This window comes from Amia ocellicauda, chromosome 6 (genome assembly GCF_036373705.1).
Source record: "Amia ocellicauda isolate fAmiCal2 chromosome 6, fAmiCal2.hap1, whole genome shotgun sequence".
Classification (NCBI taxonomy): domain Eukaryota; kingdom Metazoa; phylum Chordata; class Actinopteri; order Amiiformes; family Amiidae; genus Amia; species Amia ocellicauda.
Window position 1 is genome coordinate 17,566,196 of NC_089855.1, and position 15,746 is coordinate 17,581,941.

The following is a 15,746-nucleotide window of genomic DNA, read 5'->3' on the forward strand; positions in this document are numbered from 1 at the left end:
AGTAATATCAGATTACTTAGTCTAGCGGTAGGGTAATAAAAAGGTTATTCCAATTGTCCATCTTCTTAAAAATGGGATGCTGTCAAGTATACAAGATTAATTATTGTATGTGCATGCGCATAAGAGTATGAAGGGGAGAGAGGGTCAGAGTCTATTTGTGGGAATAAAAGTCACTGTGTGAGTCATTAATCAACCAGAAAAAATGAACTGGCATCTGTTGAAAGACAATCCCATTGATTGTGTTTTTCCTTAGGGTGAGGGAAAAGGATACATTGTCAATGTTGGGTTGATGAAATTTGCATTATCTACCTGATAGTATACTTGCCCTGAAGGTGCAATGAATACATCATAAGGAGCAGCCATTTTAAGCAATGCAACATAACATCAGTGGCTGCTAATGGATTTTGGCTATTTTGAAATTCTGCTACATGTCCACAAAGCAGTCTATCTAGTCAGTAAAGTGATCCTTTCAGCATACACATCAGACTGACACAGATGTAGCACATGTCTACATTTATTACATGATATCTCACATAGATGTATGTCAAAGTCACTTGAAGGTGACCCAAACCATGAACTTGAAAAGTCTGATTGTAAATGCATGTTGTTAATTCCTATCTACTGTGTCTATAAGCTGATTATACCCACATTCAAAGAATTGTTTACGATGTGTAGTATGTATTAGATCATGGTCATGACACTACATTCATTCAAGTGGATGGGTTTTTACATGTATCCCTTGATTTAGTCCGTTCTGATGTAAATCATTAAAGAACTCTGTCCTATGATAGGATTTAATTAACACTGATATAACTGAACAATTCCCGCGACCCTCACCAGGATAAGCGGTTTCAAAAATGGATGGATGGATGGATGGATGGATGGATGGATAATTGAACAATTTTACCATTTGTACCAGCGAGGAAGGTGCTTCCTGAAAAAGATGACCCTCCTTGACACACATATGTGCTCATTAAGACCTCTTTAATATCATTAATTTATCCTCATGTATATCAACACTGTGTGTGCTTCAAAGCACTTCCACTTATGCTGGACTTATGTTTGTCCCAAGCTAACAAAAGTATAAAAAAGTATTTCACAGGTATGAGAAAGCATGAATGCAAAGCTTGTCAAAATGCGCTTACTGCCACCATATTGCCTTATAAAGACAAAAAATCTTTCTCTCGGCAATTGATGTGTCACTTCCTTCCTTCTTACTTTGAATATATCACTTGTTGCGTTTACTTCTACTGGCGGTCCTGCCTGTCACACTGAGAGGGACACAGAGACTTTCAGCCCTGTGCAAATCACACAAGAGCAGTCCAGATCCATTTTAACAAGGTAAATTTTGAGCTTATTGCTTCTTTCCTCACTCCAGCTGGGTTGTGGCATTTGGATCAGTGCTTTGGGTTGTGCTGTTCTCTGCCCTGCCAGGAGTTAGATAAAGCACAGGTTAACTGTAAGCTCAACTGTCAGTTGAATGCTGAAACTTCTGCACAGAGCTCAACAGGAAGACTGCGGTCTAGCTGTGAAACAGCCAAATGGCTGATATGCATGCCGACTGATTTCTGTCCTTGTCCTAAAGGCATCTGTAGAACATCTAACATATGCATCTCTTAGCAGCAATGCTTTTTGGGTGGATTTCTAAATTGTTCAGACTGTAACTTACCAGAAGATTGTAACTGTTTATTTTTTAATTGAGTTGGTGTGGTACGGCTGTGGTGCTTACTTACTTTGGAGTTTAAATGCATTTGCAAAGATTTCGTGGCTCCAGTTATGGCGACAGAACGTGGGATGAGTTTCTGAGTGTAAAAATGTGTATTGGTGCTTTCCTATTATAGTTATACTGCATTTTTTTAAAAGCAAGGTATATAGTGTACATTTTACTGTGCTCTATGGCTATTGTACTGCAATGTTTTTGGAGTTCATATAAGCAAAAATATTTAATTACATATTTCATTTAAAATACTTTCACTCAGACTCTGATTTGATTGTTCTAATCAGCCAAAGAATCCAGATATATTCCTTTAAGATATGCTGTTTTAATTGAATGTGTTCTAAAATAAAGTGCCCTTCTTTAATGTATGCAATTAGCATTGTGGATAACAGACAACGATCGTGCTGCCAATTTAAAGCTCAGGTGTGATAACAGGTCTTAATATAAAGGAATGTGATTTTCCTTATTTACAGGAATAGCCAGTTAAAAGCAAAATAAAGGCTGTAGTCCATTCATGCAAACATTGATTTCATTTGCAGATTTTATATTTGCAAGTAGACTGCATGCCTTGAAATTAGCACGCATTCTTGTACAGGACAGTTTACAGTAGGTGTAAATTCATATTTCAAAATTGCTTCTCTGAGCTCTAAAACCAAATGGAATCTAGTAAAATAATAGTTTTTCTGGTTTTGTTTTTAATTGATTTAATAACAATAATTCACCTTATACTGCAAACATCTCCAGGATAAGCAGTGTAGAAAATGGATGGATGGATGGCTGGAATTCACCTTATGAGTGTGTCTGTTGTAACTAAACCTCTGTCAGATCTCACACAAATTAGTGTAGAAAATACTAAAAGATTTGAAAGCAATAAAACAGATGTGAAATAAATAGATGATAAATTCCATACAACAGAAGTGGAGCACAAAGCCATCTTTCCTCAGCTTATTTCAAGAGATATTTAGGAACTAATGGGAGGACAACGCCCTAACCCATTTTAGGTATGACACCATGAGGAAGTCGGAGGGAAGATTCTGAATTAATCTCAAAACAAAAAACATAAAACAGACCCAGTCCCGGTGACACTTTGATATTTTACATACAAGAGGTGACCCTTTTTTAAGATTTAAAGATTTGTTTTTCGCCCATTAGCAAATGTAACATTAACAGAATCCAGGAAGCCACTACGATATTCTCACACTGCGTTATACCTGAAGACGATGAACATACAAAAGCCAAGCATCACAGATATTGATCAGTGTTGCAACACAGGCAGTGTGTCAGTATCACAACTTTTCATGTCTGGCAACATAGACTATGGAAAACCTATGCCATGGAATTTTTTTGTGCTTGTACTTACTAGCTAAGGTCCGAAATGCTTTTCTCTAGGTTGGAACCGGTGTAGTATTGGACTAATGTGGAGACTGATAAATACTATTGACTATTGATTGCTTAACAAAATAATAATATACACATTTTTATACTACATGTCACACAGAACAGCATTTTATTTTTTACCCAGGAAATGACAGTTATAGATATCGTTTGATAGCAGATAATAATAGTTAGGGTCTAGAGTTGTTACAGGTTGTTGGCTCTGTTAACATACACATTCACTAAAAGGGATCTTACAAGTATCACTTCTGCTATCAGTTCTTTGGACACAGTATTACTAAATAAAGCCTTTGATGGCATTTACCTAATAAAGTAAAATATTAGGAATGAATTGGAACTGTCCCTAATTGTTTATTGCCTAACAGAGCAACCACTGTATGAACAGCCTCCTTTCACTCGGAGCAGTGAGTCTAGTTAAGTGTACATTCCTTGGTTTCCTCTCTAAAGGGCTAACAATGTAATCTTAGAATGAATAGTGTTTACTACCTTGCCAAATAATGGAACTATGATCATTACTGAATCTACATATTTGGATATTATGATTGTTTTTTGATGATGATTATTTTTCATCAATTTGTTTGGGTAGGCATTTAATTGGGAAAGTACCATAGAGTATAGATGTACTCCTGTTTATTGCAGAAAAAGAGTCTGGGATTTTTCTCTGACAGAATACTGAGAATTTAGGGGGAAGACCAGAACTAACTTTTGAGTACAACATATCTTTCTTATAAAACAGTTCTCTCTTTTAGTTTCATGTAGTTTAATTAACAGTGATGGCCATTCCTTGCAGTAATTGATCTTAAAAACATCTCAAGTCATACCCGGGATGACCAACCCTGGTCTTGGAAAACCACAGTGTCATCTGATTTTTGTTTTATCCAAACCATTAACTTCCTTATTGAATAGATTATTGATCTTAATTATCCAAAATGACCATGTGTGATTGATGATTTAGAAGAGGGTTCTGCAGGATTATGGTTCTTCGGGACCAGGGTTTGCAATCACAAACATATACCATTGCCATCTATTCTCAGAATATGTGACATATTTTCCTCTTTTGTAGTGTGTACTTGTCTCAAGACCAGTTTATTTGAGTGATGTCGATGCTTTTATTACAGTGAATGTTAATTTCTGAAGCTGAGATGTACCCTACACCGGAGTTGGGGTTATATTGTTGTTTGGATGTCAAGGAACCTTTTTGTGTGCCACTTGACAAATACAAATAACAAATAGGAAGTTTGATGAATAGGCATAATCATCAATACCGCATCAGAATCAATATGCATGTGAATCGCAAATACTTCCATAACTGTCTAAATATAAATAGGTAAAGACTTGCTTTAATGTAACAGGACTGAGTCTGTTACAGTGACATCATCAGAGTGTTGCAACCCTGTGGTGCTACGTCTTGTAACATAGCAGGCTTGTCACTGAAGGGGCAGTGCGAATTAGGTTTTCGGAAGTGTGCCTGAAATGGCAGTTTGAATCCACACCAGGGTCTGACTGCACAAATGACATGAAGATGCCTTACGCTTCACAGCTTTTGTGTTTTCAGAGGTCAGGTCCAAACAGTAAAGTAGAAATGTGTGATATATTGACTGGAAAGATATCTTGATTTTGTGTAGGAAGACTTATTCTCATTTTGTATATATATATATATATATATATATATATATATATATATATATATTTTTTTTTTTTTTTTTTTTTTTTTATTTTTTTTGTGGTTAAGCACATTCCACATGGGTAGTGCTATGCAGTTCAGTTTAAAATGGCCGCTTCCTGTGATGTGATCACTTCCTGTCAACTGAATCTTCATCAGTGCAACAGCACGTGCCTCCAAAGCGGTATAGATTGTATGAAGCAGCAACAGTACACCAAATTAAAAAGGTGGATTAAGGGTGATTAAATCATCTCAGTTCTGCTGTGAAGCACCTGTGTTTATGAGAGTAACAGGTAATACATTTTGATTGCAACATCTAATAATATTGAAGTAGTGCCAGATGAAATATTACATGTTCCCTTTTGCCACTGAAGGAAATTAGCATAAATGCATGGTGTAGGTTAGAATGGGTGTCACAGGCAGGTAGATGAGTTTGATCATATACAGTGAGGGAAAAAAGTATTTGATCCCCTGCTGATTTTGTACGTTTGCCCACTGACAAAGAAATGATCAGTCTATAATTTTAATGGTAGGTGTATTTTAACAGTGAGAGACAGAATAACAACAAAAAAATACAGAAAAACACATTTCAAAAAAGTTATAAATTGATTTGCATGTTAATGAGGGAAATAAGTATTTGATCCCCTATCAATCAGCAAGATTTCTGGCTCCCAGGTGTCTTTTATACAGGTAACGAGCTGAGATTAGGAGCACTCTCTTAAAGGGAGTGCTCCTAATCTCAGCTCGTTACCTGTATAAAAGACACCTGTCCACAGAAGCAATCAATCAATCAGATTCCAAACTCTCCACCATGGCCAAGACCAAAGAGCTGTCCAAGGATGTCAGGGACAAGATTGTAGACCTACACAAGGCTGGAATGGACTACAAGACCATCGCCAAGCAGCTTGGTGAGAAGGTGACAACAGTTGGTGCGATTATTCACAAATGGAAGAAACACAAAATAACTGTCAGTCTCCCTCGGTCTGGGGCTCCATGCAAGATCTCACCTCGTGGAGTTTCAATGATCATGAGAACGGTGAGGAATCAGCCCAGAACTACACGGGAGGATCTTGTTAATGATCTCAAGGCAGCTGGGACCATAGTCACCAAGAAAACAATTGGTAACACACTATGCCGTGAAGGACTGAAATCCTGCAGCGCCTGCAAGGTCCCCCTGCTCAAGAAAGCACATGTACAGGCCCGTCTGAAGTTTACCAATGAACATCTGAATGATTCAGAGGAGAACTGGGTGAAAGTGTTGTGGTCAGATGAGACCAAAATCGAGCTTTTTGGCATCAACTCAACTCGCCGTGTTTGGAGGAGGAGGAATGACCCCAAGAACACCATCCCCACCGTCAAACATGGAGGTGGAAACATTATGCTTTGGGGGTGTTTTTCTGCTAAGGGGACAGGACAACTGCACCGCATCAAAGGGACGATGGACGAGGCAACAAAGGAGTGGCTCAAGAAGAAGCACATTAAGGTCCTGGAGTGGCCTAGCCAGTCTCCAGACCTTAATCCCATAGAAAATCTGTGGATGGAGCTGAAGGTTCGAGTTGCCAAACATCAGCCTCGAAACCTTAATGACTTGGAGAGGATCTGCAAAGAGGAGTGGGACTTTATTGAGATGCGTTTTTCTGAATTTTTTCGTTGTTATTCTGTCTCACTGTTAAAATACACCTACCATTAAAATTATAGACTGATCATTTCTTTGTCAGTGGGCAAACGTACAAAATCAGCCGGGGATCAAATACTTTTTTCCCTCACTGTAGACACAAAAACAATTGAAGTTATTTCTAGCGGCTCTTAGACGGTTGCAAATGAACAGTGCTGAAGCAGAAGTTGTACCTTAGGGGAAGTTTCAAAATGAAACTCAAGGGGAACTTATGACCATATCTCATGAAATACAGAACATTACTGTTTTAAAGTCAGCAACTCATTATTTTCTTACTGAAGGAAGTTTCTAGGTTAAAAATACTGTTGTTATTTTATGGTTTAAGGACTGGGCAGCATTGTTGTTGTACCCTTGAGAAAGGTACTTTACCTTATCAGCTAAAAACTCATGGATAATTGTATGTAAAAAATAATGGCATATATTGAAACAACTGTAAATTTCCCTGGATTAGGATGTATGCTAAGAAATATAATTAAAAAAAATAATTAAGGAACCAAATTTCAGAAGGGATGTATATTTGAAAAATATTATATTCAATTTCTGTAGTTTTTCCACTAGGTTGGGGGGAGAATATTTTTTGCAGAATTGCATCCAAATATAATTTTTTTTGCTTAAAAAGGATTTGATGTGATTTCAGGTCTCGGTTGGTGAACACATAACAAGATGGCTGCACCTGCCCAAATCTCCCATGACGAAATGGAGGAGCTCAGAGAAGCTTTTTCAAAGATTGGTGAGACACTGAATACATCGCAGGCTTCTCCCCTACCCCGTCACTACAACTACTAGCATAACAGTGGATAACCCCTGTGCTGCTCACTGCAAGGATATCATCCAAAGCATCCCTTTATCTGTTTGTTTGTTCAGGGGTTTATATGTGTGTATATGATCAAATCAAGAGAAAAATTGCTGAAGCTTCTTTTCAAGTTTATTCTATTAGGTCTGTGTTACAAACTCATTTGCAACTAACTAGCACTATAGACATCATGAGTAGCCATCATAAAAAGTTTGGTTTCTTTTTATACTTTCTTTTTTAAACCAGTGCACTGATTCACGGTTGGTGCACCCCAGATCAGGTACCCTCTTTGTGTGTCAGTCGAGAATATTGCCAATTGTAAGTAAGTCTTTTCAGCTGTTGCTTTCAGAGGAAGTGTTGAGGCTTAGGGCTGCCCCCCGATATTTTAGATTTCATCATGTTTTGTCAGGATGTCTGTGAACTCTGGGTATTTTCATATATTTTGTTCGGCTCTGACATACCCTTTTTCCAGATGTGGACGGCAACGGATTTATCAGCGCCAACGAGCTCACTGACGTCTTCAAAGCCGCCAATCTGCAGCTGCCTGGCTACAAAATCAGAGAGCTCACCCAAAACCTCATGTGCACTGGAGACTTGAATAAAGATGGCAAGATCAGCTTCGATGAGTTTACAAATGTGAGTCCATTCTTTTTATTTAATTGGAGCAGCACTGGACAGAGGTCATCAGAGTGGGCTGACAGGTTCCCAAATCTTGTGAAGGGAGAGACCATTTCAGGAGGTGCTGACAAGATGGAGGCCAGGGAGACAAAACAATAATGATAACAGCTTTGACCATAGTTCTGTAAAAACTAAAAGCCTTTGAAATCTACATCAGTTACGACATTGTTGCTACAGTTGCTATACTAAAGAGTGGCATGCAGTCTATGAGTTATTTTAAAAAGCAAACATGAATTTCCCGTCTGTCCTTTTAATTGATGAGTAATTCAGGAGTTTTTGTAAATTTCCTTTCAAACCCTAAAGTTATACCTGTGGGTGAATAACAACACAAAGTAGGAAGTGTTATTATATAGTTGCAATCAAGCTCATAGTATTCAACCACATTGATGGCATGAGCATTGGATGCCTGGGGCATATGGTTCCACATGATACTGTGTCCTCTAGGGGCTTCTAGAGATTCATCGAATTACATCTTAATACTGCCTCCATCCCTGGAGTCTTCAGAACCATTTCAAACATTTCGATACATCTGATCTATCTGTGATTTATTATGAGAATATATTTTCTAAATTCCTCTTTTTTCAAACCACAAAGAGTATGGGATTACAGAGTGTATGAAAGTACTCTCTGTGCTTAAATGATATGAAAGCATACATTCCCTCTTCACAGATGGTACACAGTCTTAAAAGCACAGAAGTTGCAAAGACATTCAGGAAGGCAATCAATAAGAAGGAGGGGATCTGTGCCATTGGTGGGACATCAGAGCAGTCCAGTGCAGGGACACAGCACTCTTACTCAGGTATGTGTGTGTCGCTTTCCATTTCAGTCTTTTATAGACTGACATTAGAAGCTAACAAGCTATTTTCTCCATTGTGAAATGTACCCTCTTTTCTCTAACTCCCAGTAAACTGCAGCTAATGCTCCAAATGTATGCCTAAATGAAAAATAATAATAACAATTGGCCATATCTTTGTGACCAGCTGATTGTTCTACAGAAAAAAGAAAACAAAATCACCTTAATAAGTCAACCTGCATCATTTACACCTTTTTGTATCTCCAGAGGAGGAAAAGTACGCCTTTGTTAACTGGGTAAACAAGGCCTTGGAAAATGATCCTGACTGTAAGCACGTTCTCCCCATGGACCCCAATACAGATGACCTGTTCAGAGCTGTTGGCGATGGCCTTGTTCTTTGGTATGTGTTACCAGTACCTGGTTTCATAGCAATGTTGCACACGGAGCACAGGAGACACAATGTCTGTCACTGCAAGAGCTCCTAAAACATAAAGACTCAGTTCCTTTATTGGGCCATCATGACAAAGTTAATAACACAAACATTTACATGACTTCACCTTTTCCTTTATTTTCCAGTAAGATGATCAATCTTTCCGTTCCTGACACCATTGATGAGAGAACCATCAACAAAAAGAAGCTCACACCTTTCACCATACAGGTAATGGATGCATGAGATTAATATTATTCTATGTACAGTACTGTGCAAAGGTTTTAGGCAGGTGTGAAAAAATGCTGTGAAGTAAGAATGCTTTCCAAAATAGACATGTTAATAGATTATAGTTATCAATTAACTAAATGCAAAGTGAGTGAACAGAAGACAAATCTACATCAGATCCATATTTGGTGTGACCACCCTTCAAAACAGCATCAATTCTTCTAGGTACACTTGCACACAGTTTTTGAAGGAACTCGGCAGGTAGGATGGCCCAAACATCTTTGAGAACTAAGCACAGTTCTTCTGTGGATTTAGGCAGCCTCAGTTGCTTCTCTCTCTTCATGTAATCCCAGACAGACTAAATGATGTTGAGATCAGGGCTCTGTGGAGCCATACCATCACTTCCAGGACTCCTTGTTCTTCTTGACGCTGAAGATAGTTGTTAATGACTGTCACTGTATGTTTGGGGTCATTATCATGCTGCAGAATAAATTTGGGGCCAATCAGATGCCTCCCTGATTGTATTGCATGATGGGTAAGTATCTGCCTGTACTTCTCAGCATTGAGGAGACCATTCATTCTGACCAAATCCCCAACTCCATTTGCAGAAATGCAGCCCCAAACTTGCAATGAACCTCCACCATGCTGCACTGTTGCCTGCAGACACTCATTCGTGTACCGCTCTCCAGCCCTTCGGCGAACAAACTGCCTTCTGCTACAACCAAATATTTCAAATTTTGACTCTTCAGTCCAGAGCACCTGCTGCCATTTTTCTGCACCCCAGTTCCTGTGTTTTCGTGCATAGTTGAGTCGCTTGGCCTTGTTGCCACATCAGAGGTATGGCTTTCTGGCCACAAGTCTTCCATGAAGGCCACTTCTGACCAGACGTCTCCGGACAGTAGATGGGTGTACCAGGGTCCCACTGTTTTCTGCCAATTCTGAGCTGATGGCACTGCTGGACATCTTCCGATTGCGAAGCATGATGTGTCTTTCATCTGCTGCAGTAATTTTCCTTGGCCGACCACTGCGTCTACGGTCCTCAGCGTTGCCCGTTTCTTTGTTCTTCTTCAAAAGACCTCAGACAGCACATCTGGAAACCCCTGTCTGCCTGAGAGAGACCTTGCTGATGCAGTATAACTACCTTGTGTCTTGTTGCTGTGCTCAGTCTTGTCATGGTGTATGACTTTTGACAGTAAACTGTCTTCAGCAACCTCACCTTATTAGCTGAGTTTGGCTGTTCCTCACCCAGTTTTATTCCTCTTACACAGCTGTTTCTGTTTTAGTTAATGATTGTGTTTCAACCTACATATTGAATTGATAATCATTAGCACCTGTTTGGTATAATTGTTTAATCAGACACCTGACTATATGCCTACAAACTCCCTGACTTGATCCCTGAATTGATGCTGTACTTCAATGTATGCATTTCGTAAAAAGCAATTGATTTTCTTATTTTCTCTTAGTGCAAAGATTACATTTTCCCAGACTAATGTCTAGGTACCTTTTATTTATTTCATGTAATGCCCTTAGTTACTCAAAAAGATCACATTTTTGGTAATCGACATAGTGATAGTCAGGAGGTAGTGGCCAATGCATTAGAAATTCATACAACACAGCTTTACAACATCTAGTAGTTCAAAGACCTTAGCACCCGATTCAGAAGAACATACACCCTATGCATAAGTGTACTGTCTGAAGGAGTCTGCTGTACTGTCTTATCAGGAAAATCTGAACCTGGCTCTGAATTCTGCCTCTGCCATTGGATGCCATGTGGTAAATATTGGAGCTGAGGATCTGAAGGAGGGGAAGCCCCACTTGGTGCTGGGTCTGCTGTGGCAGGTCATCAAGATCGGGCTGTTTGCAGACATCGAGATCAGCAGGAATGAGGGTAAACATACACCATGAATGTTTTAGACTATTTTACAGTGGTTAATGTGATGAATGGGTCAAAATGACCAACCTTAGTTGAGGGTCATGACATCCTAAATGTTTGTCACTGTGTGTGTGCGCAGCACTGATCGCCCTGCTGCGCGATGGGGAGAGTCTGGAGGATCTGATGAAGCTCTCTCCGGAGGAGTTGCTGCTGCGCTGGGCCAATTACCACCTGGAGAATGCAGGCTGCCCCAAGATCAACAACTTCAGCTCCGACATCAAGGTCAGCACTGCCACGCGTCCACAGGGATTTACATTCATGTAAAGAAAACTCGAAACACACTTTCTGCCGTTTTTGTCTCAGGATTCTTCAACCCTCTCTACAGATCGCCATTGGCACCTTTACTCACGTTTACAGTATATATTAAAATCTATCACTATCATCAGTGCACAAAGTTATAACTGTATAATCTAAAAAAACTGCTGTTTTTTTATCATACTTGCAAGCATTATTTTATACATTTACACATTCAACAGCCAGCACTTCTGCACAACTGCTAATTTATCTTTCTCTTACTCTCTGAAGGACTCCAAGGCCTACTACAACCTGCTCAACGAGGTTGCACCCAAGGGAGATAATGAGGAAATCCCCCCAATCGCCATTGACATGACAGGGTTAAGAGTAAGTCTACCTGGTCTGAGTAAATGTGTTTCAAATAATATTCCACCCAACAGAGACTGCCACCAGCTTCTGATTCCATCAGGATGGATTACTCAGAAATTATAGACTAGGATATTTTGTAACTTGCAATGGAGATGCCGAATATATATTTTAAAATACTCTCTAAATGTAAAGAAGTCATTGTACAGTGTAAAATGTTTGATGTGGATTGGTTTCTATGAATTTGAACACATATCTGCCAAATCATGTCTGCTTATCTGTTAATCTTAATAAACTATTAAATAAGATGTCAGATCACCTTGTGACTTTCCTTTCCCTCAGGAAAAGGAGGATATAAAGCGAGCGGAGTGCATGCTGGAGCAGGCCGACCGTCTGGGCTGCCGGCAGTTTGTCACAGCTAACGATGTCGTCCGTGGAAACCCAAAACTGAACCTGGCTTTCATTGCCAACCTGTTCAACAGGTACCCTGCCCTGCAAAAGCCAGAGAACCAGGACATTGACTGGAGTGCACTTGAGGGTGAGTGCTACACCTTCCTTATGATATTTCCCCAGAAGATAACTATGCGAAATTTGCTGTTAATGCTGTTTTAGAAAAAGGCATGATTTGTTTGTTTTTTTCAATGCCATCAACATATCAATGCTATGACCTCAAAAGGTGAGACCAGGGAAGAAAGGACCTTCAGGAACTGGATTAATTCACTGGGTGTCAATCCACGTGTCAATCATCTCTATGGGTGAGAATATACAATGATCCCTCTAAATTTACTCGTAAGCAATTTGATAGAGATGTTATCTGAGCCTGATGTGGCCATCTGTGTGCTGCATGTTGTTCTGTACATTTGAGTGACATCAGTGCTGTGTTTTTAGGGATCTGGCAGATGCAATCGTCATCTTCCAGCTATATGAGAAAATTAAAGTTCCAGTTGACTGGAGCCGAGTGAACAAACCCCCTTACCCCAAGCTTGGTGGCAACATGAAGAAGGTGAGACAAGCCATTCTAGACAAGAGAAATGCCAAGCTGTGGCACAGAAGAACACATAATAGAAAGATTAATAAATAGGCATTGAAGTTCATTAAATCCATCTAGGGGCTGGATTAAATCAAAACTTTGACCCACCCACTAATAGCAAACTACACACCTGTACATCATAGCGGTTATATTTATGATTAGAAGAAAGTGGCATCTTACTAAAAATGAAGCCACAACTGAGTACAGTTCTGTATTTTTCTATTAGTGGGTGGGTCAAAGTTTTGATTTCGATCTCCTAACCCCTCTGCATCTTGTGAGTGCAGAACATCATCCCATTCCTCTGTATCAGACACACTTTATATTCCTGCTGAATTGGCTGGTGAAGACATTTGTGCCACAAGATTATTTTGTAAAGCTATTTGGTTAGAAACTATGAACTTTAACTGTAAAATAAGCTGTAAATAGGAAAGGTGGTCACCTGGGGCAGTCACTTGAGATTTGCAAATGTATAACCTTGAACCACAACTAATAGTACTTTATTGATAAACAGTTCAATATACCTCATGTGAAAATCCATTATGTTACAGTAGTAAATCTAATAGGTGCTCTTTTCCTATATTCTGATTCCAAGCTGGAGAACTGCAATTATGCAGTAGACCTGGGAAAGAACGAGGCCAAGTTTTCTCTGGTAGGAATTGCTGGACATGACTTGAATTCCGGAAACCGCACGCTAACCCTGGCTTTACTCTGGCAGCTCATGAGGAGGTAATGTCAGCAAAACAAAATAATAATATTAAGAACAGAAATGTAACTGCTGAGCCAATAGAACTCACAGTTATTGCGAACACAAATAATTTACTGAATTGGTATATTACAACCCAAAGAAAGACCTTTTATGATGTTACAGCACCTACCTCTCAGTGTACTTAATGCATGGATTTAAATCTTCCCTAAGGTACACTCTGCAGATCCTAGAAGATATTGGCGATGGTCGTAAAGTTAATGATGACACCATTGTGACCTGGGTCAACACCACACTGTCAGAAGCTGGAAAGAGCAGCAAAATTTCAGGCTTCAAGGTAAGAAGTGCACCACCCAAACAGCTCAGACTTTACATTACAAAAGACGTGTTATTTCAACTCAAATGTATATTATATAATTTGCTGAATGTGATTCTGCACACAGATGTGGGGTGAACAGCATGATTTGTTTCTTTTTCCCAGGATGGGCAGATAAGCAGCAGTATGCCAGTCCTGGACCTGATTGATGCCATCCAGCCTGGCTCAATCAGATATGATCTGTTGAAGACAGAGGATCTGACTGAGGAAGAGAAACTCAACAATGCCAAGTATGTGGATTTACACACTGAAGGGTCATTTCTGAGCATTGGGGGTCATTGGGGGAACAAGGCACAAGTCACGTATTATCGGTTATGCTAAAATAGTGCTGTGTGAATTAAGATTAACTTGATGTTTGATTGAGTGAAGCCTATACCATGCCATGTGTTCCAGATAGTCTCTTTAGTCTTGTCACTGAATACCCCAAAAATCCATTTGCTTAATTCTTGAATAATTTTAATATTATTATAATTATTATTTTACTTCTGCTCTAGACATAAATAATCCCCCTTACATCTGTGATTTATTTTTAGATATGCCATTTCTATGGCAAGAAAGATCGGTGCCCGAGTGTACGCCCTGCCTGAGGACCTGGTGGAGGTGAAACCCAAGATGGTGATGACGGTGTTCGCTTGCCTCATGGCCCGTGGAATGAAGAGGGCGTGATGAGTCCAGCAGCACACTGTCCCGGCTCACACCTGCACCCTCGGCACCTGGCTCACACTCCCCTGACTGGCTCACACTCCATGGGGTGATCAGTGAATAACAATCACGCCTAAGAATCTAGTGAACACAAACACACACATGCACACCCTCTCACTCACACCTCACTCTCTCACCAAGTCTGGAGCACTGATATACATTTTTGTTTTAAAGGTGTTGTCAGTTTGCTCATTTAAGAGTTTCTATAAAATACAGTCAACGCTTGTTGTGATTACACAGTGCTTTGTGGTTGAAAAAAGTAATATTGTTTTTATTATTTGAAATTAGCAGCATATTAAATCTATGGAAATGTGTTTATTTTGGTCTTTGTCATGTGCACTTCAAAAATCCTTATAATATCGTTAAGGTATCATTAAGACATAGCTGAACATTAAAATCCACTGGAATCTTTGACAGAAAGCAGAAATATGTTTAATACTTTGGAGACCAATGGTGCATTTCATAAAAGACATTTTCCATGAATACTACGTTCACATTAACCAGAAAGGATTATCAAGCAAATTAATCAAGTGAAAGATCATAACTATAATGCTGTATTAGAACTGAGAGTGCCTTCTTTTACAATACATAGAAAAAGAAAAAAAACATTCTTAGTTTTATTTTGCAGCATTCCTGATATTGTCACAGCAGAACTGTTGCCAGCTTTTAATAAAAATACATCAAGTGCTGTTGAATTGTTTTTATCAAAACTGTGTCGTCTTTGCTTTGTTTTTTTTATTTGTTTGTTTTTTAAGCATGTGTGGTGATCATATTACAGCGTATCTTGGTGACAGAGAAAAAGTTTATTTGCTTCCTATAAGACTTAATATACATTTCTCACTTTAAATAACTGCCCTTTAATCTTATAAATTAAACTGATTAGCATATACAATTCATATTATTGACTAGAAATTCTTATCGTTATTCCCAGTATATTTTATGCCATTTTAATGTAGTACATGCAGATGATTTCCCTTTAATGAATTTGACATTATTTCACACACCACTGACATTCAATCTAAACCATATATAT

General features: G+C 39.0%; 1 protein-coding gene across 1 annotated transcript; it reads left to right on the plus strand.

Annotated features, from left to right (window-relative positions):
• The first annotated feature begins 1,218 nt into the window (after positions 1-1,218).
• lcp1 (lymphocyte cytosolic protein 1 (L-plastin)) lies at positions 1,219-15,408 on the plus strand. The gene is made up of 16 exons (XM_066706422.1): positions 1,219-1,341; positions 7,088-7,180; positions 7,716-7,879; positions 8,591-8,720; positions 8,982-9,114; positions 9,291-9,372; positions 11,092-11,257; positions 11,382-11,524; positions 11,828-11,923; positions 12,245-12,440; positions 12,579-12,657; positions 12,791-12,905; positions 13,525-13,658; positions 13,849-13,972; positions 14,117-14,241; positions 14,545-15,408. Exons 2-16 carry the CDS (start codon positions 7,114-7,116, stop codon positions 14,675-14,677), a joined length of 1,887 nt encoding a protein of 628 aa, XP_066562519.1. The 5' UTR covers positions 1,219-1,341; positions 7,088-7,113; the 3' UTR covers positions 14,678-15,408.
• The last annotated feature ends 338 nt before the right edge of the window (positions 15,409-15,746 follow it).